General features: G+C 45.9%; 1 protein-coding gene across 2 annotated transcripts; it reads right to left on the bottom strand.

Annotated features, from left to right (window-relative positions):
* Window positions 1-854: 854 nt before the first annotated feature.
* On the bottom strand, window positions 855-3538 carry LOC136493653 (polygalacturonase QRT3-like). Of its 2 annotated transcripts, none has more exons than XM_066489756.1 (3): window positions 3251-3538; window positions 2299-2507; window positions 855-2167 (listed from the first exon to the last, which is right to left on the bottom strand). In XM_066489756.1, the coding sequence occupies exons 1-3, from the start codon at window positions 3480-3482 to the stop codon at window positions 1172-1174; spliced, it is 1437 nt and encodes a 478-aa protein (XP_066345853.1). In that variant the 5' UTR covers window positions 3483-3538; the 3' UTR covers window positions 855-1171. The 2 variants fall into 2 exon arrangements, with proteins under 2 accessions (XP_066345853.1, XP_066345854.1); XM_066489757.1 differs by having other exon boundaries at window positions 2299-2501; window positions 3251-3537.
* Between the last annotated feature and the right edge of the window lie 18370 nt (window positions 3539-21908).

The following is a 21908-nucleotide window of genomic DNA, read 5'->3' as shown; positions in this document are numbered from 1 at the left end:
ATAGTTTGTGCGAGAAAGCATCGGCCAAACCAGATTTCCCGACGCTTGATTCCAAGCGCGCTCCATCGTCTCCTTCTCCTTCTCACCGCTGCTGCCCATGGCGACGGCTTCTCGGGTTCACGTCTTCTCGATCTTGGACTTGATGGGAGCTTGTCTAGCTCCAACAACTGGTATCAGAGCCGGTTAGGAGGCGTTCGGCGGCGGAGAGAAGACGAGGAGGGTGCTGGGTGGTTGAACCCATCAAGTCCAAGATCGAGAAGACATGAACCCGAGAAGCCATCGCCATGGGCAGCAGCGGTGAGAAGGAGAAGGAGACGATGGAGCGCGCTTGGAATCAAGCGTCAGGAAATCTGGCCCATGCCTCCTTCGCCTACTTCTTGTTCAGCAACATGGAGTGCATCTCAGGGGGCACGCCACGGATCATGGCGCCGAGCGTAAGCCGATCACGTCGCCATTCGACCTTGTCGCTCTCGATCGCATCCCACAGATACATTGCTTCGAGATTACATTGCACATGTGCGGACCACTCTTGATAGTTTGTGCGAGAAAGCATCGGCCAAACCAGATTTCCCGACGCTTGATTCCAAGCGCGCTCCATCGTCTCCTTCTACTTCTCACCGCTGCTGCCCATGGCGACGACTTCTCGGGTTCACGTCTTCTCGATCTTGGACTTGATGGGTTCAACCACCCAGCACCCTCCTCGTCTTCTCTCCGCCGCCGAACGCCTCCTAACCGGCTCTGATACCAGTTCTTGGAGCTAGACAAGCTCCAGAACGCCGTTAGCGTTGCCGGACCCGATGGTGATCGCGGTGAGACAAATCCTCGTAGATGCAAGAACTCAAGATCGCGCTGGATTATGACGCTGCAACCAACCACAGCTTATTCGGCCTTGTGTTCCTTGTATTTATAGACTTGCTCGAGGTTTACAGACTCCAACCCCCCCACGCCACATCGCGCAAAGATTGCAACGCCGTTGCACCGCGACGTGCGCTACGCGCGCTCTGAACGACATGGCGTGAGTCTACCGGACACAACCGGGCGAGTCGTGATCCCACACGCCTACGATCACGCTCTCCCCTACCTGACTATTACAGACTCTTAATTGACTAAGATTACATGAATATCCCGTGCATCAATTTATCTAACATCGACGCACCATCTCATTCTCATCTCAGTCGCTGTTCTGGTCCACCAGCACGTGAACCGTGGCCGACACGGCCCTGTCTGTGGCGTCGACGACCTGGTTGCCGGACACGTTCCGGAGCGTGTGGCCCGGGAACTCATCGCCGGCGACGAGCGAGTACTGCACGTGGCCGATGCGGTCCGGGAACAGCAGCACCGGCGAGAAGTCGAGCGTCCAGGAGCTCCCGTTGCCCTCGGCTGACGCGCGCGCAGAGGTGGACTTGATGGTCATCCTCGTGGCGGAGTTCTGCTGCACGTACACCTGGTCCACGGTGGTAAAATTGCCGTCCAGCTGCACGATGTCGACGCCATTGTCCCGGCCGCTGAAGATGTTGCCGACGACCTGGATGCCCCTGGCGACGCCGTTGACGGCCTTGAGCACGACGTTGGCGTCGCCGAGGAAGAAGGACCCGGACACGTGGAGCTGCACGGGGTCCTCGGCGACGATGCTGGTGTAGTCCATGTAGCAGTTGCTGATCCACGCCTGCGTGAGCCCGGGGATCTTGAGGTAGATGCCCGTGCCCCCGAATTCCGTGGCCTTGTTGTAGCAGTGCACGCCGGAGATGGAGTTGGCCTGCGCCGTGACCAAGATCCCCGTGGCCGCGGAGAAGATGACGACGTCGGAGACGGAGTTGTCGTTGCCGTCGAGGTGGATGCCCGTGCCCGTGAAGCCGCGCTCCCCGTGGTCGGCCCCGGCCGTCATGTGCTGGCCGAGGAAGGTGTTGCGGATGAACGTCTCGTGCCCGCCACGCACCGCGATGCCGTCGGACGCGAAGTGCGCCACGTAGCAGTTGTCGATGGCGACGCGGAGCGAATCCACCACCGTCACGCCGCCGCCGCGGTAGCTGCAGTCCAGCATCAGGTCACGCAGCGTGGCGTACTCGTAGTCGAAGCTCCGCCCGCTGCCGCTCTTGGACGCCGACAGCTCGATCAGGTACCGGTCCGTCGGGAAGTCGTCGGACGCGCGCAGCGACCCGCTGTGGATCTGCGCCACGCGCCGGCGTAATAACGGTGGTACGTGTCAGCAGCGCAAGCGTGCAAGTAGCCAGCCAGCCAGCCAGCAACAGCAATCTTATATTACAAACAGAAACGACGATCGGTACGTGTGGTTTTCACCTTGAAGTTGCCGCCGCCGGAGGCCGGCAGCGTGAGGGGCCCCTTGATGAGGTACGTGCCGCCGTCGAGGTGCACCTCGGCGCCGCCGAGGTCCGGGATGCCGCCGGTCATTGTGGCGTTGGTCGGCGGGCGGAACGCGTCCGCTATGGCCTTGTTGATTGCCGCCGTCGCGTCAGTCGCGCCGGTCGGGTCCGCGCCGTAGTCTGTCACTAGGCTCAAAAGATTCGTCTCGTGATTTACAATCAAATTGTGTAATTAGTTATTTTTTTACCTACATTTAATGCTCCATGCATGCGTCTAAAAATTGAGGTGACAAAAAAAAAGTAAAAAAACTTAGAATTTAGAGGCCGTAAAAGCTTAGGCCACGTTTAGCCGGTCACCAAGGCGGCGGCGACTGATTTCGTGAAGCACTGTAGCTACAGTAACTTGTTTGTTTTTATTTTGTAATACTTGTCCAAACATTGACTAATTAGGCTCAAAACGTTCGTCTCGTAAAGTATAACCAAACTGTGTAATTAGTTTTTTATTTCATCAACATTTAGTACTTCATGCATATACCATAAGTTTAATGTGACGAGGAATCTTCTTTTTACATAGTGTCAAAGTTAGTATTTTGGATGAACTGGGCCTTAGCTGCAAAGCAAGCCGACGCATCTGTCTCTGTCTGTCTTCTATCTCTAATTTGCTGGTGCCCGTACACTCCAAATAAACATGATCAGAGATTCAGAGGGGACTGACTGACTGTACGAGACTACTACGAACTGCCCATTAAACAACTCATTACTGCAAGTGGAAAGGAGGGGACCGTATGATGAATTAAAAACAATAAATAATAAAAAAAAAGGAGGGTAGGAGCAAAGAGCAATGAACACCGGAACCGCACTCAAGCGAGAACGAACGAAGAACCGAAAGCTAAAGAAGAAAAAGCATGCGACAGGAAAGACATACATACCGTTGCCAAATCTCTTCTGGCCCCGAAGGAGGATCTGACGCTCTCCATCCTCCTGAGCGCGAGATCCCTGTAAGCAGGGCGGGGCGAGCTTGGCAAGCCTTAAGAAGGCAGAGGGCAGGGCAGGCAGCAGCATGGGCGGCCATTGCCGAAAGGACGAGAGCGGGGCCGATGAGGACCGAGCAGGACGTGGGCTGCCGGGCATGGCGCACGCACCAGCAAGGGCAGTGGCCATGTGCCAGCAACAGGAGCATATTGTGCAACAATTTCGGTCAAGGTTTAGGCCCGCGTGCTAATGATGCACGCATATTTGCGCTATGCCCGGGTGGCTTCGGCAGAGGCAGACAGAGACAAGCAGAGGTGGTACGTGGCAGCAGTAGCTTGGGTAGGTGAAATGAACGACCGAGAGCGAGCGGGGCGAGGTAGTTGAGGTGAGCGGCTGAGATCGCATCACTATAGGTGCTGGTTCACAAACAGAGCGCCAACGACATGTCCTCAACACGTTCTAGCGAAGTTCGGTCAATTTTTGCGTGAGCATCGTAACTCAAACATAACCACAATCTGCACCACGTCCTAGTATACACCTAACTGCAACCGATCGTGCGAAAACATAGATGTAGTGCTTAACCATTTTTATTGAAAATCGAATGCCAAAACGGCATTGTTTACTATCGTTTCATATTTAAAAGAATTCAAGGTTTCAGTTAAAACTAATGTTCCTAAGCACTTTTGGTTGAATTTTTAAATGGTCAATAATTTACCAAATTTTACCAACCACCATTTCACGGCATACCACACACTTTATACCAAACAATAGAACCAAAACATCAGGATGTTATTTAACTATTTTGCATTTTAAAAATCGCCAAAAAGTGTACTTTCAACACAACTTCACATTTTTGCCGATTCAACGAAAAGGACTAATTTTAATTCCCGATTTGATTTTTGAGCTGGCAAAAACCCTAGTCAACAACATTTGTTTTCTGAACCCAAGTTGCGTTTTCATCTACTCGACTTGTACTTCAATTTTTATTAAAACCCCGAAACACACGTTCTATATTATTATTGCTTTATAAAAATCACTTTTTAAATCAACTATTAACTTATCCATATAACTAGGGATTAGTTTTTTTTCATTATCGCATTTGATTAAACTAACTTACTATACTTATAGATCTATTTCTCAGGCCGTAATCTCTGTGCTAAGAGAGCTCGTAACACCAGGTGTTACAACCAACCCCCCAAAAAAGAATCTCGTCCCGAGATTCGGAGCAAGAATCAGAAGAGAGAAAAACACGATTACATTTCGTACATAAAAAATTACACAAAAGATTACATAACTTCGAATACTAAACCACACGGTAATTTAGAGATACATGGTTAAGAGCAACCTAATCCAATCGAGACTTAATCCAAAAGTCAAGATAGACGAGGGCAATGGAGAAATAACAAGCTAATGATTATCCAAAATATGACGTATGACCAATAGATCCAGAAACAGGAGACTGAGAAGTCAAACATCGTGAATCCTAAGACCGAACTAACCAACGGTGGACTTGAACTTCTTCAAAAACCAGATCCTTTCTTCTTCTCAGATTACACAATCACCTCAGGCTGACGAACCAAGCTCCACAATGGCGACTAGATCTCGTAGCTCTGCTTCCGATTCGAGAGGATGGGGATGAGGAAGAAGAGCAAGGACCAAGGGCATCTTATAGTGGTGAACGGAGGTGAGGCGCAACACACCAGAAGTGGAGACGGCATGGATGGGATACACAAATGGTTCATGTTGTGGGGATAAAGTCGGCCATGGTACGCCCCCTGCGCGAGTGAACGGAGAGGATAAGAAAAGGAGAGGAGAGGGTTCACTCGACTAGGAAGGCATGCGGGCGACCATGTCCCCAAAAGAAGAAAGAAGCGAGGGGAAAAGGGGGGTCCGGTACGGGGATGAGGGCGTGAGAGTCGAGAGCCGATCGGATGCTAGGAAAAGGAGAAGCGCACAGTGCATGAGGACAGCACGATGCCCCGGCCATGTGAGAACGGGGTGCTAATGGACCTGACACCGATGGCGTCCGTAGGGCACGCAGCAAAATAACCCGGCATGCGTAGCACGGTCAAGCTAGACATAGGACTTGGGACATGACGTCCACTCAGGCTTTTACAACTACCCACGGCTAACTTTGCTTACTACTCTTCTTTTTTCTTCCCTTCCTTGACCACATCCGTCTTTCATGCAGACTAAGACCATGTCATACGTTCTTCCTCCAAAACCATGTTCTCTTGCTTACCTTGAGAGAACACAATTTTATCAACCCGTTGTGGATTTCCCGTTCGAACACCCAGATATTTTCAAGGAGAATATTTTATAGCAAAAGCGGTACGGCGGTGTAACTTAGTAAAGATACTTGGTCAACAACCTCGATACCAGCGTGTGCCGATGAAAGGACCTAGGATGCCGCCTAGAGGAGGGTGAATAGGCGCTTCTAAAAATTAACACCTTTAAATGCGGAAACGATTAGTAAAGGGAGTTTCCAAAAAGGAAACTCCAAATAAAGAGTGTTACCACCCCTCACAAGTTAACCATAGAGTATACAAGGTATAAATAATATATCTAGAAGCTACAAATCTGCAAAACAAAGTTAGAACTTGTTGATGCAAAAGTGGATCTGCAAACACAAAGGGCTAATACCCGAATCGATATCCAAGGCGTGCCAGTCGATTTGACCTGTTAATCGACAAGGATGAAGATACGAGCACTTTGGTCCTGACAACAGCGATACGCCCGGAAGTCACGGCCAAGAGGTACTCACACGGAACTCGAGGATCGCCGAAGGTCGCACTGAAGCGATGTAGCTCGCCGAATCAATGAGAACTCGTAAAGAGAAAATAATGCAAATTGACGAAGTCGCCGAAAAGTAAGTAGATGCAAATAGGAGTAAAAATTGGTTTTGATATTGATTGATATATCTATTTACATTGCCCCTCACTCTATATTTATACCCTGATCTAAAGAAACACAACCAAACACAACTAGGACACCAAGCCCATATCTAAGGAAACATGTGACTCTTACATGAATCATACTCTAACAAATATAGAAAAAGAAATCAACTCCTATCTATTTCCCTGTCCGCCTTAATTACGATGGAAATCTCACTGTCCTTCCTCCCATCGGCATACCCCCTGTCTCATCGGCAATAGTCTTCAAGTCTTCCCCCATCAGCATACTCCTTGTTTCATCGGCAGTAGTCCTCAAATCTCCCTTCATCGGCATACTCCCTGTTTCATCGGCAGTAGTCTTCAAGCCTCCCTTTATCGGCATCACCAGCTATCAGCAACCATCTTTATAAGCTGGCTTTCATCGGCTATCAAAGTATACAGTAACTTTCCTCTTGCCGATTAGTCCACTCCGAACATTTTAACACGTGCAAAAAACGGTGTCAACAGAACTGAGAATGAATAAATTCAGCATAGAGCTCTAATACCGGACGTGTCCGGTATGAACGGTTTCTGCAGAACAGCCCTAAACTTGCTCCTTTCGATTTCTATCTTCAAACCAAACTGCAAGTACATACTAGAGATATCAATATACACAGAGGACCTGCACAAGAGCTGGAGCAACACAAATATCAAATGAAATGCGAATTGAGACACGATATTTGTTTTACCGAAGTTTGGACTCGTTCGAGTCCTACTCTCCATTGAGAGGGTTACGGGCGACCCAGCAAAGGTTAGCCCTAGAGGGTACCATGAAGGTCACTCTAGCTGGAGTCTTTTCCAACTCCTTTTCCTCCTTCCACTAATTTGATTCTGAGGCGGCAGAATCGACCGTTACAAACTTTTTGAGGCACACCACAATCTCTCGGGTGCTCTCCGGTGACGCCTAACTGTCTAGGACCGAAGAGTCCAAGAGTAACAAATGCAAATTATGAGATTGACAATATGCACAAGTGCTCAAGTGGTTGGATTGCTCTCTTTTTGAATTTCACTCAACCCATAATTTGATTTGGCAAATTTGATCAATCACTCACTAAGAGATGGTTGGGAGAGTTGGCAAGGCTCTAAAACGTGTATGTCTATCAGCAGAATCAGCAGCCTCCAAAGGTGGAGGCTTGGGGGTATTTATAGCCCCCTTTGGAAAAACTAGCCATTTTATAGCCGTTGCAATACCGGACACGTCCGGTATGACTTACACTGCGCCAACGATAACTAAGTTACAGTGAAGTTGTGAGGCGTCGGAACTCCTGATGAATGCTGGAACTCCCGACCGTCGGAACTCCCGACCCTCAGCAAATTTGAAAAACATGTAACTGAGTTAAAGTATATGAGGTGTCGGAACTCTCGACTCATGTCGGAACTCCCTCACGTCGGAACTCCCGACCCTCAGCTAATTTGAAAACTAGTCGTTGGCCTCTGGTCGTGCATACCGGACACGTCCGATATGACCAGGACAGTGAACCCTCCAAGTCAATTAAAATGCGAGACGTTGGAACTCCCGACCATCGGAACTCCTGATCAATGTCGGAACTCCCGACGATCCAACTCGAGAACAACAATTTTACCACTACTGGGCACATACCGGACACATGCCAGACCAGCAAAAATAAAGTTAGCTCTTTTGTCGCTCAAATACTCAAAACTCACATGGGTCGGCTTGAGCACTTATGAAACATTATCTATCAACATGATGCATCCCTCTTAATAGTATGGCATCCCTATTAACTCAAATTCAAATGTATAACGAATTTAAACCTTTTGAGTAGTTATCTTTCAACTAAAGCCGTGTATTCCAATCTTCATCAAGTGAGGGTGCTAACATGTCAACTTTGATCCTTTTCACTTGAGCATAGCCATCTTGAGCACGTGACTTGATTCCATTCATCAAATTTGAATAATCCCAAATGTATCAAGTCACTTCCATCAAACACTCAAATAGTGATTTGATCCTCCACATCAATATAACCATCGTAGCTTGATTAGTACCTCAACTAAATGCAAGTACTTTCTTCTTCACCCTAGCTAGGTTCTTCGGCCGCCAAGCCATCGCTTGCCCTTCACCCTTGCTTAGTACCTCGAAGCCTTTCCTTGCTATCTTCACCATCTCAAGCCATCAAGTCACATCTTGTGTTGAATCATCCATTCATTTGTATTGTTATCTTTTTCATTTCAAATTAGCAAGCTTCAAATATGAGACCATTCCATATGCAATCCCTCATGTCTCATTAATTAATTCTTACAAGCTTGCTTTCACATAGTACATAGAAATCCCACAATAAATAAGCCTTTGCATGATTCCATTTGCATTGTTGTCTTATGCTTGAACTAGATTGTTTATACAACAACACATCATTTTAGCTTTCATTAAGTACCTGTGAGATATCTTATTACTTGTTCACACTTAGCAAACGGGTTAGACCTTTAATCACGTTGTCATTCAATCATCCAAAACCCACTAAAGGGCTAGAGGCACTTTCAGCCGAGCAGCGTCACCATGTGGTAGCTATTCCACAGGGGCCCTCGGTTTCGTCGTGGCACCATAAGCTATTAACCAGGCAACTATTACCAACTTACACGCCATGAAGGCAGTGGGGTCATAGACCATAGAATCAGAGGAGTATTGCAAGGGAAGATCCAAACAACAAGGGTTCCTTTCGCAACAAGGAACAACGAATTCAAATCCAACGACGGATTTGATTTAAAGAGATTCAAGTGTTCTGCTGGAACATCCACAATTAGTTGATACAGTATCCAATGTTCTCTAATAATGACTGGTCTGCTAGTATCTGAATGGCAACCTCTCTTGTAACCCATTTAACATCATCCTTGAAAAACGTAAGCACTTCTACTAAGACCTAAGGGCAGATGGACGCAATAAACCCAGCGAAGTAAATAAAATACATATTCCGACGGTCTTGTACGGGTATAACATATAGGCATTCACTCTCCCAATCTAGCCACATCGTTCACCTTTCCTACGAGTGGATGATCTCAACAACTACGGATGAAATACAACGAAAAGATTACAATACCAGAGGACAACGATGAAAGACACTACTAACTATGGGTACATCATCCCAAGGCAACTAATCTACTCTGGACCACACGTCTTCATTCCTGAGCTCGGTGGATTCTTCTACCATCCTGGCTATGGATCTGCCTCCTCTCTTGGCAATGGCTGACTGAGAGGGATCAAGAGTTCTACTTCTGACACTTCCATGGGTGGAGGTGCTAGCGGCACTACAACACAGGTTCTCCTTCTTTTTGGCTAGTGGACAAGGATTCCCTCCACAATCAAGGGATCCTACCGCTCGGCAGCCAGCGTCCTACGCTTAGTCCTAGTAACCAGGTAGGCCTCCCCCAACTGATGGACATGCCAATCTTTAGCCTCCTTTAGAGCTTCTAACATGGCAGTCTCCCGACTCTCTACGGCTGCCGCACTGGCATGCGCTTTGGCAAGTTGCACCTGGAGCATTCTGGAGAAGATCTCAGCTTCCTCGGCTCGATGGAGGCATGTCCTCAGCTCCAAGGCTTGCCGATCATACTGCTCATTTAGAGCAAGCAGGTACGTGGTCAAGTGCACCACAGTTAGACTATCCTCTTGCGCATCCCACCCTTACAAAGCCTCCATGCGAGCCCTCTATGCCCGTCGATTCTTTTCCAAAGGTGGAAAGAACCTCATGGGGGTATGGGCAATGGGCTCTTCATAGATCTAGCAATGATACCGTAAGGCTTTGTGGGCCACAACTTGGTATGTGTCGACAAAGCGAAACCCGGTTGTGGTCACATTCTAGGCTTCAGTGAAGTCAGGGAACTCTTCACTCTTCCCAATGTAGACGGTGACCTCACACCGCTCAGTGCCATGCTTTTCATACTCATAGCCCTCATACTCGGGATGATCTTTGACTCCGAGCTTTTGTAGGGCGGCAAGCAGGATAATGGGAAAACCCTCAATGTTCAGGCAGTAACTACTAACCCAGGCTCCTATCATTCCTGACGGTGGTTGTGAAGAAGGGCTGAGCGAAAAGCTTGCTCAAAAGAAAAAGCTAGACGAGCTAAAGTGCACCGAGTGGTGGTACCAATGGCTAAGCCAGACCCTGCTTATAAAGGTAGAGCGATCAGTGATCCTGGCGCAGACCACCAAGGTTCCTGCGTGGGATTACTAAGAATGAATCAAACAAAAATTTTCGCGCGTTCAAGGTGAGCGATGTCCAAGGCCATTAATAACTAGTACGACGGCAGGGTAAGGGTCCGACAAGAGCGTAGAAAAGAGTACGGGGAGACGTGGGTCACGACCGACGTGAACCATGGGTGAACGCGGAGCACGAAACCACAGTATAGAAATAACTCCAGAACAGGAACAAGTTAGTCATGCACAATACGACACACGTGACACCTATGGATGGCGTATCTACAAGCAATACGGGCAGTACAATGCACAAACAGGATATGCTTAAATGCACATCCTATACGTCCTTCCACTGTTGCCAGCATATAGGGCAACCGTTCTCATATTTTAGCACATCATTCTCTCCCTGTAGCTAGTCGATACTATCGGACTATGCTCGGGGTCAGTGTACCTATAGAAAAATTGATTAAGCCTACCTAAGTCAGTAAAGTGCCATCTATCCTAGATACATAACCATAGTAATGGGGCTACTTATATAACTTTGTATTTAAATGCCCTAACTTTTTGCAAAAATAGGGTGTCAAATTTTAGTTTAGAAAAGGATTTTGAAGCTTTATTTCCTTATTTATGCACTAATACCACCTGTGGCAGAACTGCCTAATCTAATGCCTCTCAAGAGTACTTGTCTTGCATTAGACGCTAAGTACTTAAGAGAGGACACCAAATTACGTTGTTCCGTCGAGCACACCCTCAAGGGAGAACCTAAAAATTCACATTTTTCCTTCAGGATCACAAATGAGAGAATAAAGCTTATAACCTTTTAGCCATTTCTTATATCCCTTTCTATGTACCATCATAGTATAATATTTATTATTTATAATAGCGGAATATGAACATGTTATTAGAGTTACGAATAATTTACTTTAACAGCAGAATATAAACATGTGATTAGAGTTACAGCAGAATAAATATCTATTCATGACATGATGAAGCATTAATATATAAACTATGACAACAGATCATAAAACTTCCATTTATAAAGATATTTGGTGAGAGTTATAAATAAAGACTATGATCGCATCGTAAAGAAATCCTCTCTGAGCCCACCTGGAGGAATCCACACACAAGGGTCAGCTCAAGCATCCACCTGTCACCTGCAATAGGGGAAATAAAACCCTGAGTACTCAATTGTACTCAGTAAGACTTACTCAATAGGAGGAAAGAAAAGACTCCAAGGATATGCAAGGCTATCTGGCTTGTGGGTTTATTGCATCTGCAGGAAGCATTACTAAGCATACGTCCTTATATTCAATTTTATTAGCAGTCATCATTAGTTCATTAACTAACCATTCTATGTAAGTATTTGTGCTACTTTCAAGCAGATGGTAAGCAATCAGAATCATTTTACCATCTTTCATCTTTCAGTTCTTACTACGGTGCTAGAGTGTAGACAAGTCATACCGGATTGCCCGGCGATTCACGAATCAATGTGCCTAGATGGGTACCTCGAAAACACACACCCCGCTTGTACCCTAGGCACAAGCAGGACCAACCCACTACCCTCTAGTCATGGGGTCCAGGTCCCTGTCCAAACGTGGACTCCAAGCCCACGCCCCTGAGTCCCGGACTCAGTGCGGTGCTAGGACCTCCACCCAAAAATCACCCTGAAAGTTGGTCCAGAAAGAGCCAGAACCTATGACAAGAGAGTAACAAGTCTTCCATGCGCTCATACCCAAGTATGTGCTCGGGATAATAAGTCTGTGAATTGCCTAGAGTCCAATGCAACGGCCGGTCCTTAACCGACATAGACAGGGAAATAGTGTAACCAAGCTATGCCTCGTTGGCCGCAGGACACAACCCATTACACCTACCATTACCTAAACCATATCCCTGCCCGGTCTCTATTTATCATTCCCATATATATTCCAAGTGATAATTTAGTAACAACAATAATATATTTCCTATCTCTCGCGAGTGACAGGCAATCACTCGACCTCTATCATAGTCCTATAGCATTGCAAGCTGTAACACCCCGATGTTATGCCTGCATTTAGGCACTGCAAATCATACATATCATGCATCATCAAGCATCCTAATCATACATGCCTAATCATGTAAATAACAATTGAAACACTGCTTCGAAACATTTAAAACATGTTATGAAACCTGAATGTTGCATACCTTTGTTAGAATTGTTTTGCCCTGATTTTGCTTGCTAGGTTAGTAAAACATGTTTGGCTACTATTGTAAATCATCTAGGATTATTTAATTTAATTTTTGGAGCAAGGTTTGTATTCAAATTAATTCAAAATTTTGCTTCCAAAGTAATTTCCCAAAAATTAGGGTTTTGAGTTAAACAAGGACTTTGATTTTACAATTCAAAATCCTGAAAGAATTTGGCTTTGGTCATAAAAGCAAAGTTGTAGATAATTAAATTCTAATCAACTTTCATTTTTGGTACATTTTCAAAAGATGTCATTTTCTTGCTCAAAATAATATTTGAAAGCTGGCATTTAAAAATTTCTTGAAAATATAAACGAAAAAGGGTTTTTCTCAATCGTGGGCCGCCGCCTCGCTTCTGGCCCATGGCCGAAGCCGGCCCAGCCAGCCTCCTGCCACGCCGCGTGCCTCGCCTTGGCCTAGCCTAGCCCAGCACCGTGCCTGGCCTGCCTCCGCGCTCGCCTGCCCGCTGACGCGCCGTGCCACGCCCGACCGTGGTAGAGCTCGCCCGCCGCGTGGTGGCCATGCGCCGTCGATGTCGCCGCACATCGCAGCCGGCCTGCGCCCGCGCCTACACGCCCGCCTACTCCTGCTGAAGCTGGTGTGCTCGCTTGCTCACTCCCACACTGCCTCTCCTCCCCTAAGCACCGAGCGCCCCCACTCTTCCCCTCGTCGCGCCACCGCACCCGCCGGCCAAATCCACCGCGCCTTCTCCACCTCGGCTAGTGACCGTGCGCTCATAGCTCTGCCTCGCTCTCCGGCACATCATGCTCGCGCCTATGCCGACTGACTGAGCTCAGGTAGCGCCGTTTCGAGCCTCGCCACCGTCGGCCATGGCACCGCCGTGCTCGGCCGCCATGGAAGGCACCTTCCTCCTCTTCTCCAACCCTGCCTAGCTACCTTCCCCCCTTCGCCAGCCTCTCGCGAACCTCATGCTCCCGCTAGCTTGCCCTGTCACGGCCGGCAATGGCCGCCGGCCTCATGGCCGAGCCGCGCCACCGCGACGTCGCAGCGCCGGCGTGGCATTCGCCTCGGCCGAGCCAGGCCAAAAGGCCATGGGCCGACGCCCTACCGGGCCGTCTCCCCCTTCCCTTCGCTCGGGCCGCGTAGGCCAAATGTGGCAGTGGGCTGAGTGCTTCCAGCAGGCTGGCCCAGTAGCGATAGGATGAATTGTTTTCAATTTTTCTTTATTATTTGAAAATAGAAATGGTTTGGAAAATGTTTGGGTCCTCAAATTTGCTCCAAAACTGTTGAAATAAATTTTTCTAAGTTCCTTATCATCAGATCTACTTGGGAAAATTATTGCATGTCATTTTTTTGATACTTTTCTGTAGAATTTTATTTAATCATGTATATTGCTGATAACTTGAAAAATATGTAGAAAAATCTATAGACTTCAGAAAAATATGATTCTAAGTTTGTTAATCTTCTTATGTAATGTACTTCCTAGGAAAAATATGTTTCATGCATGTGCTGTGAGAAAATTTTGAGGTGTAGTTCAAGTACCTTTAATGGCTGATTTTTGTTAATTTAGCTAGAGAGCAAACTTTGTATAAAACATGCATGTGATAATTTTTGTACAGTCATTGTATGCTATGAAGAACCTAGGAAAAATACTAACTCTGCTGTTTGACACTTTTTACAGTTCAAAGTATTTTTATGTTCATAATCATGCCATAGTTTGTTATTTTTGTGTAGGCTAATCCACTCATTCAAATACCCTGAAAATCTGATAGTAGACTACTTAGGGTAGTACTTTGCTGTAGTAATTTTCTAAGATTTTTCTAAGCAAGAAAAATAGATATTGCTATTCAAACCTATTATTAATTAGGTTTTAATTAAGTGTTGCTTTTTGTGGGATTAAGAAATTAGTAAAGCGTTGGTGTATCTTTGAAGCATTTAATAAAATGTGTTCAATTAACATATTAGTAGTAGAAGAGAATGCAATAGATGACATATGCTTGTAGTATATTTTCTTGGATGATGTTGACTACCTTGCATTCAAACATATCCATTGTATTCATCTCATCCGATGCACCGATTGCCTAAGCACTTACGCACATTGCATCATACAGGATTGCAAACCAAGAACCCAGTCGTCATACCCGAGGAGCCCGTGGAGCAGTTCGAGGTGCAGCCACAGGAAGTGCCCGAAGCCGACGAGGAGGATCTTGAGGAACTTCTGGAGTGCCCCGATCACCGTCCGAGCTCCTTCGAGAGAGGCAAGCCCCGGAGCATTTTCTCCCGGTTTGCAATTATTTAATTAAATGCTTTACTTTAATTGATGCATTACGTTCAGGAGTTGTTTGCAACCGTTGCTGCATTGTACCTTGTCTACCTTTGTTATACTATATCCTTGTTACCCGGGTATCCGCAGTCGAGTCAATGCTTAGCTGGCTTAGACCGGTAGAAGTCGGGTGATTTCCTGTCACCTGCGAGCTATAGGTGGTTACCTGGATCTGCTTGGATGACTATGAAGTCATGGTATAACTAAGTGTTAAATGAAGTTGAGACCGGACGGAGACTTGCAGAGTTTTGGACTGTAGTGTTTCCGTCTGTGTCGATTAAGGACCGACTGTTGTTGGGCCTCGAGTCATGTTGAACGCATGCCTTACATTTAGCTAGCCGGATAAAGTACCTTCTGACCGTGAAGCTGGGAGATTATTCGGGCCGAGTAGATTGCCCGCAGCGCACTGTGCCGGAGCAGGTGTGGTAGGACACGGGGGCGAGATGATAAGACCAAAGTGCAGTCGGTCGGCCCCCGGGTACATATGGTTCCTAGCAAACTCGAGATTCCTGGATAGTTGACTCGGTGATCAATATCTCACTTTAGCGGGTGAGTGAGGTTTGTGTAAGGAATAAATCACCAGCTAGTTAGGAATCGATTCGAATCGCCATTGCTCCTGGATAGTGAGCACTTGACTTGAGTTACTTCATCGTAGTAAATGTTTATGCAACACTTGGACAGTTATAATAAATATGACAGTATGGAAGTTGTTTAATGATCATTGGTTATCATTATCTGCTTAATCATATGTTTACTCTAGTATAGGTGCAAATCTAGTCGACAGGTTAATAACAATTAACTTGACAATAATGCTTTAAAAAGGGTCTTGAAATGCTAAAAATGCTTCTTTTTGCAAATAAGTCATCTACCCTACTATAAAGCCCTTCATAATCCTTGGTATCACTTATTTTCAGTTATGTCGGGTAAGTCTAGCTAAGTACCTTCTCGTACTCAGGGTTTTATTCCCACTTGTTGTAGATGGGCAGATGTATTACGGCTACTGTATCAACTGCCTTTATCCTGCGATGGGTGATGCTTAGGACCATGGGCATGGTCATTCCTTACGTCTCATCTGATGCTTTTGTTGGAGATGATCATTCACTGGCACTGTATTTAAACTCCGTGTGAGTGTGTGTGGTTTGAACAAATGACTTCCGCTACTTTTATTCGAACTTGTTTTGTAATAACTATGTTGAAACTCTGATGTATCTGAGATTGCAAACTTTTATGTAATATGTGATGGTGACCACTAAACTTATTACGATCTTGGCTGGAATGGAAGTTGGTTTGAAATCCTTCGTGATTTCACGGACTACTGGGTTATACGGGCTTAAGTTTGCTAAATCGTCTGCTCTGGCGGATGATTTTCTTACTTAATTTCGTATAATTGGTCGGTTCTGTTACAGCTGGCATCAGAGCATGGTTTAGCATGTTACTGTTCACAAGTGTATTTAAAACAAAAAGGCATTTGAAAAACGTGATTTTCAAAATATAAGGTGTGCCAGTGATCATATCCTTTATGTCCAGTTAAGGACTTTAGGTGGCTTAATTAAGTACTGACTAGGGTTCTTGCATCATATTTCTCTTTCGTCGCTCATACGGCGTGCTATTGTATGAGTGCCACTTGTTTGAGTGGTAATGTATGGATCATTTGCCTCTACGCCTCGGTAAGTGTGAGTTGTGAGAGTATGATCGGATACACCGCCGATCTAGGGTGAATGCTTATATGATGCTGAAGTAATTACATGTTCTACGCATGTTTTACAAAGGCATCTCATGTATGGGTCTTCCGTCTGTTGAGGCGATGCCGTCAATAGGACGATGGTTCGGGTAGTTACTACCGTTGTACACATATCTGGGGATTCGTGTAGAGCGTGTAGATAAAATTTACTGCTTTTATGCATTCATTGGGAATTGGGCTGAAATAAATCTTCTGTAGGTACATAACAACGCTATCGTGTAGAACGTATTAGCTATGTATTTGAGAGATCATTTGTATGCCACCGAATTCGTCTTTAGAAATTATTTATTTCCTAAGTTTGTGAGAACGTACGGCACGTACATACATCATGTTACTTGTGCATTTCATTCATGTCATGCATTCCTCCCCTTATAAATTGATTATCTCATTTTGATAAAAGTTGTATCACCTAAAATATGTTTCCCCAAGGTAATGAAAGAACTTTTGCTACAGATGGCCCGCATGAAGCAAACCGCCCGTAAGTCCACCGGAGGAAGAGCACCTCGACATCCGTTGGCCTTGAGGGAGCACCACACCACGGACACCTTCTTGAGCGAGTTTGGCATGCCGACTTTGCTTTGGAGAGTGCTCCATGATGTGGGGTACCTAGAGGGTCAAGAGCCAGTGTACTCTTGGAATGAGAGCCAGTTAGTAGAGGATAGACTCATAGTGGTGGAGATCACAGTTCCTGCTCTCGGTGATGCTCTAGATTGGGATGGTTGGCACTTGGAGTTTGAAGGTCACACTCCCGCTGAGGGTGCAGAGGGAGCAGCCTTCTGTGTCATCAGGGACATTATGAGCAGATTTCCCAGTGAGCTTGCAGCATCTCTAGCTGGCACTTTTCCTAGGGATGATCCTCGTGATGCCATTTGGGTTCAGCCTTAGGGAAGCGCCTTGGTCAGAGGTCTAGCTGAAGGATAGGCTAGCGACAACCAGGCAATGAGTGCTATGTTCGCCACCATTAGAGCATATGAGGGTCTCGAGAATACCTACTGGACTTTGACTAGCTTGCGTGGTGAGGATAAGCTCAAGGGGAGAAAGCAGAATAAGAGATAGGCACGTGCTATAGCTAGCTTGCAGGAGCAGTTGGCTGATATGAACTTACAGCGAGATCAGGCGGTTGAGAGAGGTGATAGAGCTATGCAGCGGGTGCATACGTTGACTCAAGCCAACAACAATGCAGACCGCATAATTGAACAGTTGGTTCAGGAAAGGAATGAAGCCTGGGATGAGAGGGACCTTCTGCTGTAGAGGGTCGATGAGCTAGAGGAATACAACGGCAACCTGCACGAGGAGTTTCATGTGCTCTACAATGGGGTTGGCCCATATGCTCCACCAGATGCCGCTGGCATGGATATCGACGACGACAACGAGGACGAGCCTATAGTTTCACCTGGGGGCGATGGTGACGTCTCTGATCCCGACAATGGCCCCGAGGAGTAGGCTAGTTGCCTTGCGCTAGTATCTAGGTCCTATCACGATGACCTTTCTTTGTTGGCATGTAACCTATTGTATGTTGCTTTGAACGTATGAGACTTGGCATGTGGTTGGAACTTGATTTTCGAATGCGATATCTGAACGCATAAAAGTCCAGTGTATGTATGCTGGCAAATTGGTTGTATGGACGCGATGTTTGCCGTTGAAGTAATTTGATTAAGTGCTGTTGTTTTAATTGGGATGCGATTGTTGTGCCTCTGTTTTATTGTATGAATTTATTCTCTCCAGTAAATTCAATACGACATAATTTTTCCTTCACTCGCAATTATTACAGCTTCACTCAATCATTACTTGTTGCTAAAATATGCAGATGACAAACACTCGCCAAACCACATATGAGGCCGCTAAGACCGGTGCTAACGGTGCGGGGACCGGTGGTGGTGGTGGAAACCACGGCAACAACAATGAGCCTCCCCATGAACCACATTTGCCACCTCCTCCCCCGTTTACCCCCAAGATGTTCCTCGCACAGCTGCTCGGGAGTCAGCGCAATGCGGAACAATCCCAGAAGAACATGGAGGATTTTCAGCGTACCATCGCCAACAACGTTTAACGCGGTAACAATCAGGGCAGTGGCATGGGTGTGAACCAATATAGCAGCTTCAAAGATTTTATGGACACTAGGCCGCCAGTATTTAAGGAAGCAACAGAGCCACTCGATGCTGAGGAATGGATCAATACGATGGAAGATAAATTCCATGTGTTGAGGATGACTGAGGTGTTGAAAACGGAGTATGCTGCACTTTAGTTGCAAGGACCAGCGGGAATGTGGTGGAAGCACCATCGCACCACCTTCCCTCCAAATGCTCAGATTTCTTGGAGAGAGTTTGCTGAGGCCTTCCGTGGAGTCTACATTCCACCTAGGCTGACCGAGATGAAGTTGGGAGAGTTTCTAGCATTGAACCAGGGCACCAAGACCGTGATGCAATATTTGCATGCCTTCAACAACTTGTGTCGCTATGCTCCCGACATGGTTGACACAGATGCTAAAAGAATAGCCAGTTTTAAGAGGGGACTCAATCCAAAAATGATGAAGCATGTTGGTACCAACAACCGCGTCAGATTCAATGACTTCATCAGCAACTGTCTGAAGCAGGAGAAGAATAACAACACCAGCACTGTAGCCAAGACACGCAAGAGAGCCCTTGAAGGTGGTCCGTCGCAAGCTAGAGCACCTATGGGAGGTCGTCCTCCATATCGCTCATCGGCACCTGGCACTAGGTTCCGGCCACCTTAGCAAAGAAGTCAGAATTTCCGTGGACCCTAGAAGCCTTACAAGATGGCAGTACAGCCCAACAAAGCAGCCACAACTGTGGTATAAGGCAGTTCCAAGGGAGCTGTGGGATCTGCCGGGACAGTGAGGGGACCCTGCTATAACTATGATCAACCCAGCCATTTTTTGAGGTTTTGTCTGTACCCGCCCAAGAAGAAGTAGCAGACTTATAATGCTAGAGTGCATAGTATGACTGTGGATGAAATTCCTGAGGGAGAGCCCGTCACTGCTGGTAAGTTTCCTATCAACGAAAACCCTGCAATTGTTCTATTTGATTCTGGATCATCGCATTCTTTTATGAGTCAAGCATTTGCATAGAAACATGAATAACTATGCATAGAATTGGGTTATGGTTACCGTATAAGTTCAGCATGGGCTGATGTTTTGACCAACCGGATGGTTCGAGGGGCAACCCTTAAATTAGGTAGCAGGAAGTTCTGAGTGAACTTGATAGTTATGCCTAGATTAGTTTTGGATGTCATTATAGGGATGAATTGGATGAAGGATTGGGGAGCAGTCATAGATACTGGAAGTCGAGTACTTACCCTTAAGGATCCCCTAAGTGAGGGTACTTTCCAAGTACCATTGCCTCGGAGAATAGACCTAATAAGTGTTACATATGCTATGGCAGTCATTCCTATTCATCAGATTCTGGTAGTGTGAATTTCTGGATGTATTCTCGGATGAGCTACCTGGTCTTTCGCCGGATAGGGAGATTGAGTTTAGAATTGAGTTAGTCCCTGGAACAGCTTCGATTTCAAGGAGACCCTATCGGATGCCTCCAGATGAACTAGCTGAGCTGAAGAAGCAGTTAAAAGAGTTATCAAAAAGGGGTTTATACGGCCAAGCAAGTCTGAATGGGGATGTCCCGCCTTGTTTGTGAAGAAGAAGAAAGAGGGCACGTTGAGAATGTGCGTAGATTACAGGCCACTCAATGCTGTAACCATAAAGAATAAGTATCCCTTGCCTCATATTGATGTTCTGTTCGACCAGTTAGCCAAGGCCAAGGTGTTCTCAAAAATAGATTTAAGATCCGGTTATCATCAGATCAAGATTAGGCCACAGGATATACCGAAAACTGCATTTTCCACCAGATACGGGTTATATGAGTATCTTGTCATGTCCTTTGGCTTGACAAATACTCCTGCATACTTTATGTTTTTGATGAATACAGTTTTTATGCTAGAATTGGATAAGTTTGTGGTGGTGTTCATCGATGACATTCTGGTGTACTCCGAGAACGAGAAAGATCATGAAGAGCATCTGAGAACTGTCTTGACTAGACTTAGGGATCATCAACTATATGCTAAGTTTAGCAAATGCGAATTTTGGTTCAGGAAAGTTCCTTTCCTTGGTCACATTCTGTCAAAAAATGGAGTTTCAGTCGATCCGAGTAAGGTGCAAGAAGTTATGAATTGGAAAGCACCGACCACAGTTCCTGAGATTAGAAGTTTCTTAGGACTAGCCGGTTATTACCGTCGCTTTATACCAGACTTTTTGAAGATTGCCAAACCGATGACAAGTCTCCTATAAAAGGATCACAAGTTTGTGTGGACAGAGGAGTGTGAAGCAGCTTTCCACACTTTGCGGAAATTGTTGACCACTACTCCTATTCTAGCATAACCAGATATCGAGAAACCATTTGATGTATTTTGTGACGCATCGAAGACTGGATTGGGCTGTGTTCTTATGCAAGAAAGGAGAGTCATTGCTTATGCATCACGTCAATTGAGAAAGCATGAGGTCAACTATCCAACACATGATCTTGAACTTGCTGCAGTTGTGCACGCCCTAAAAATTTGGAGACATTATCTACTTGGTAATGTGTGCAACATTTTCATAGATCACAAGAGTCTTAAGTACATCTTTACCCAATCAGAGTTAAACATGAGACAGCGCAGATGGTTGGAATTGATCAAGGATTACAACTTGAATGTGCAATATCATCCTGGAAAAGCCAATGTAGTGACAGATGCTTTGAGCAGAAAGTCACATTACTTGAATATGCAGCCATTACTTGAAGATGGGTTCGATCTAATACATCCTGCTGTGTTACATAGTATTCAGATTAGTTGCTCTTTGGAGAGTAAGATAATAGAAGGCCAGAAAACCGACAAGGGGATATTCCACATCAAAGAGAAAATCAAAGAAAAGTCATCTCAACACTTTAAAGTGGATGAATAGGGCATGTTGTGGTTTGACGACCGTCTTGTGGTTCCCAAGGATCGAGAGCTTAGGAATAAACTCATGGATGAAGCTCACCTTTCTAAGCTATCTATCCATCCCGGAAGTAGTAAGATGTATCAAGAACTAAGATCTCGTTATTGGTGGACCAAAATGAAGAAAGAAATTACAGCATATATTGTCAGATGTGACACATGTTGTCGAGTGAAAGCCATTCACATGAAACCTACCGGTATGTTGCAACCCTTATCAGTCCCTAGTTGGAAGTGGGACGATATAAGTATGGATTTTATCATAGGTTTGCCCCCTACTCAAAAAGGACATGATTTGATT

The sequence above is a fragment of the Miscanthus floridulus genome, chromosome 11 (assembly GCF_019320115.1).
Source record: "Miscanthus floridulus cultivar M001 chromosome 11, ASM1932011v1, whole genome shotgun sequence".
NCBI classification, from domain to species: Eukaryota; Viridiplantae; Streptophyta; class Magnoliopsida; order Poales; family Poaceae; genus Miscanthus; species Miscanthus floridulus.
Note: the sequence above shows the minus strand (reverse complement) of the source record. Positions and strands in the feature narration are given on the sequence as shown.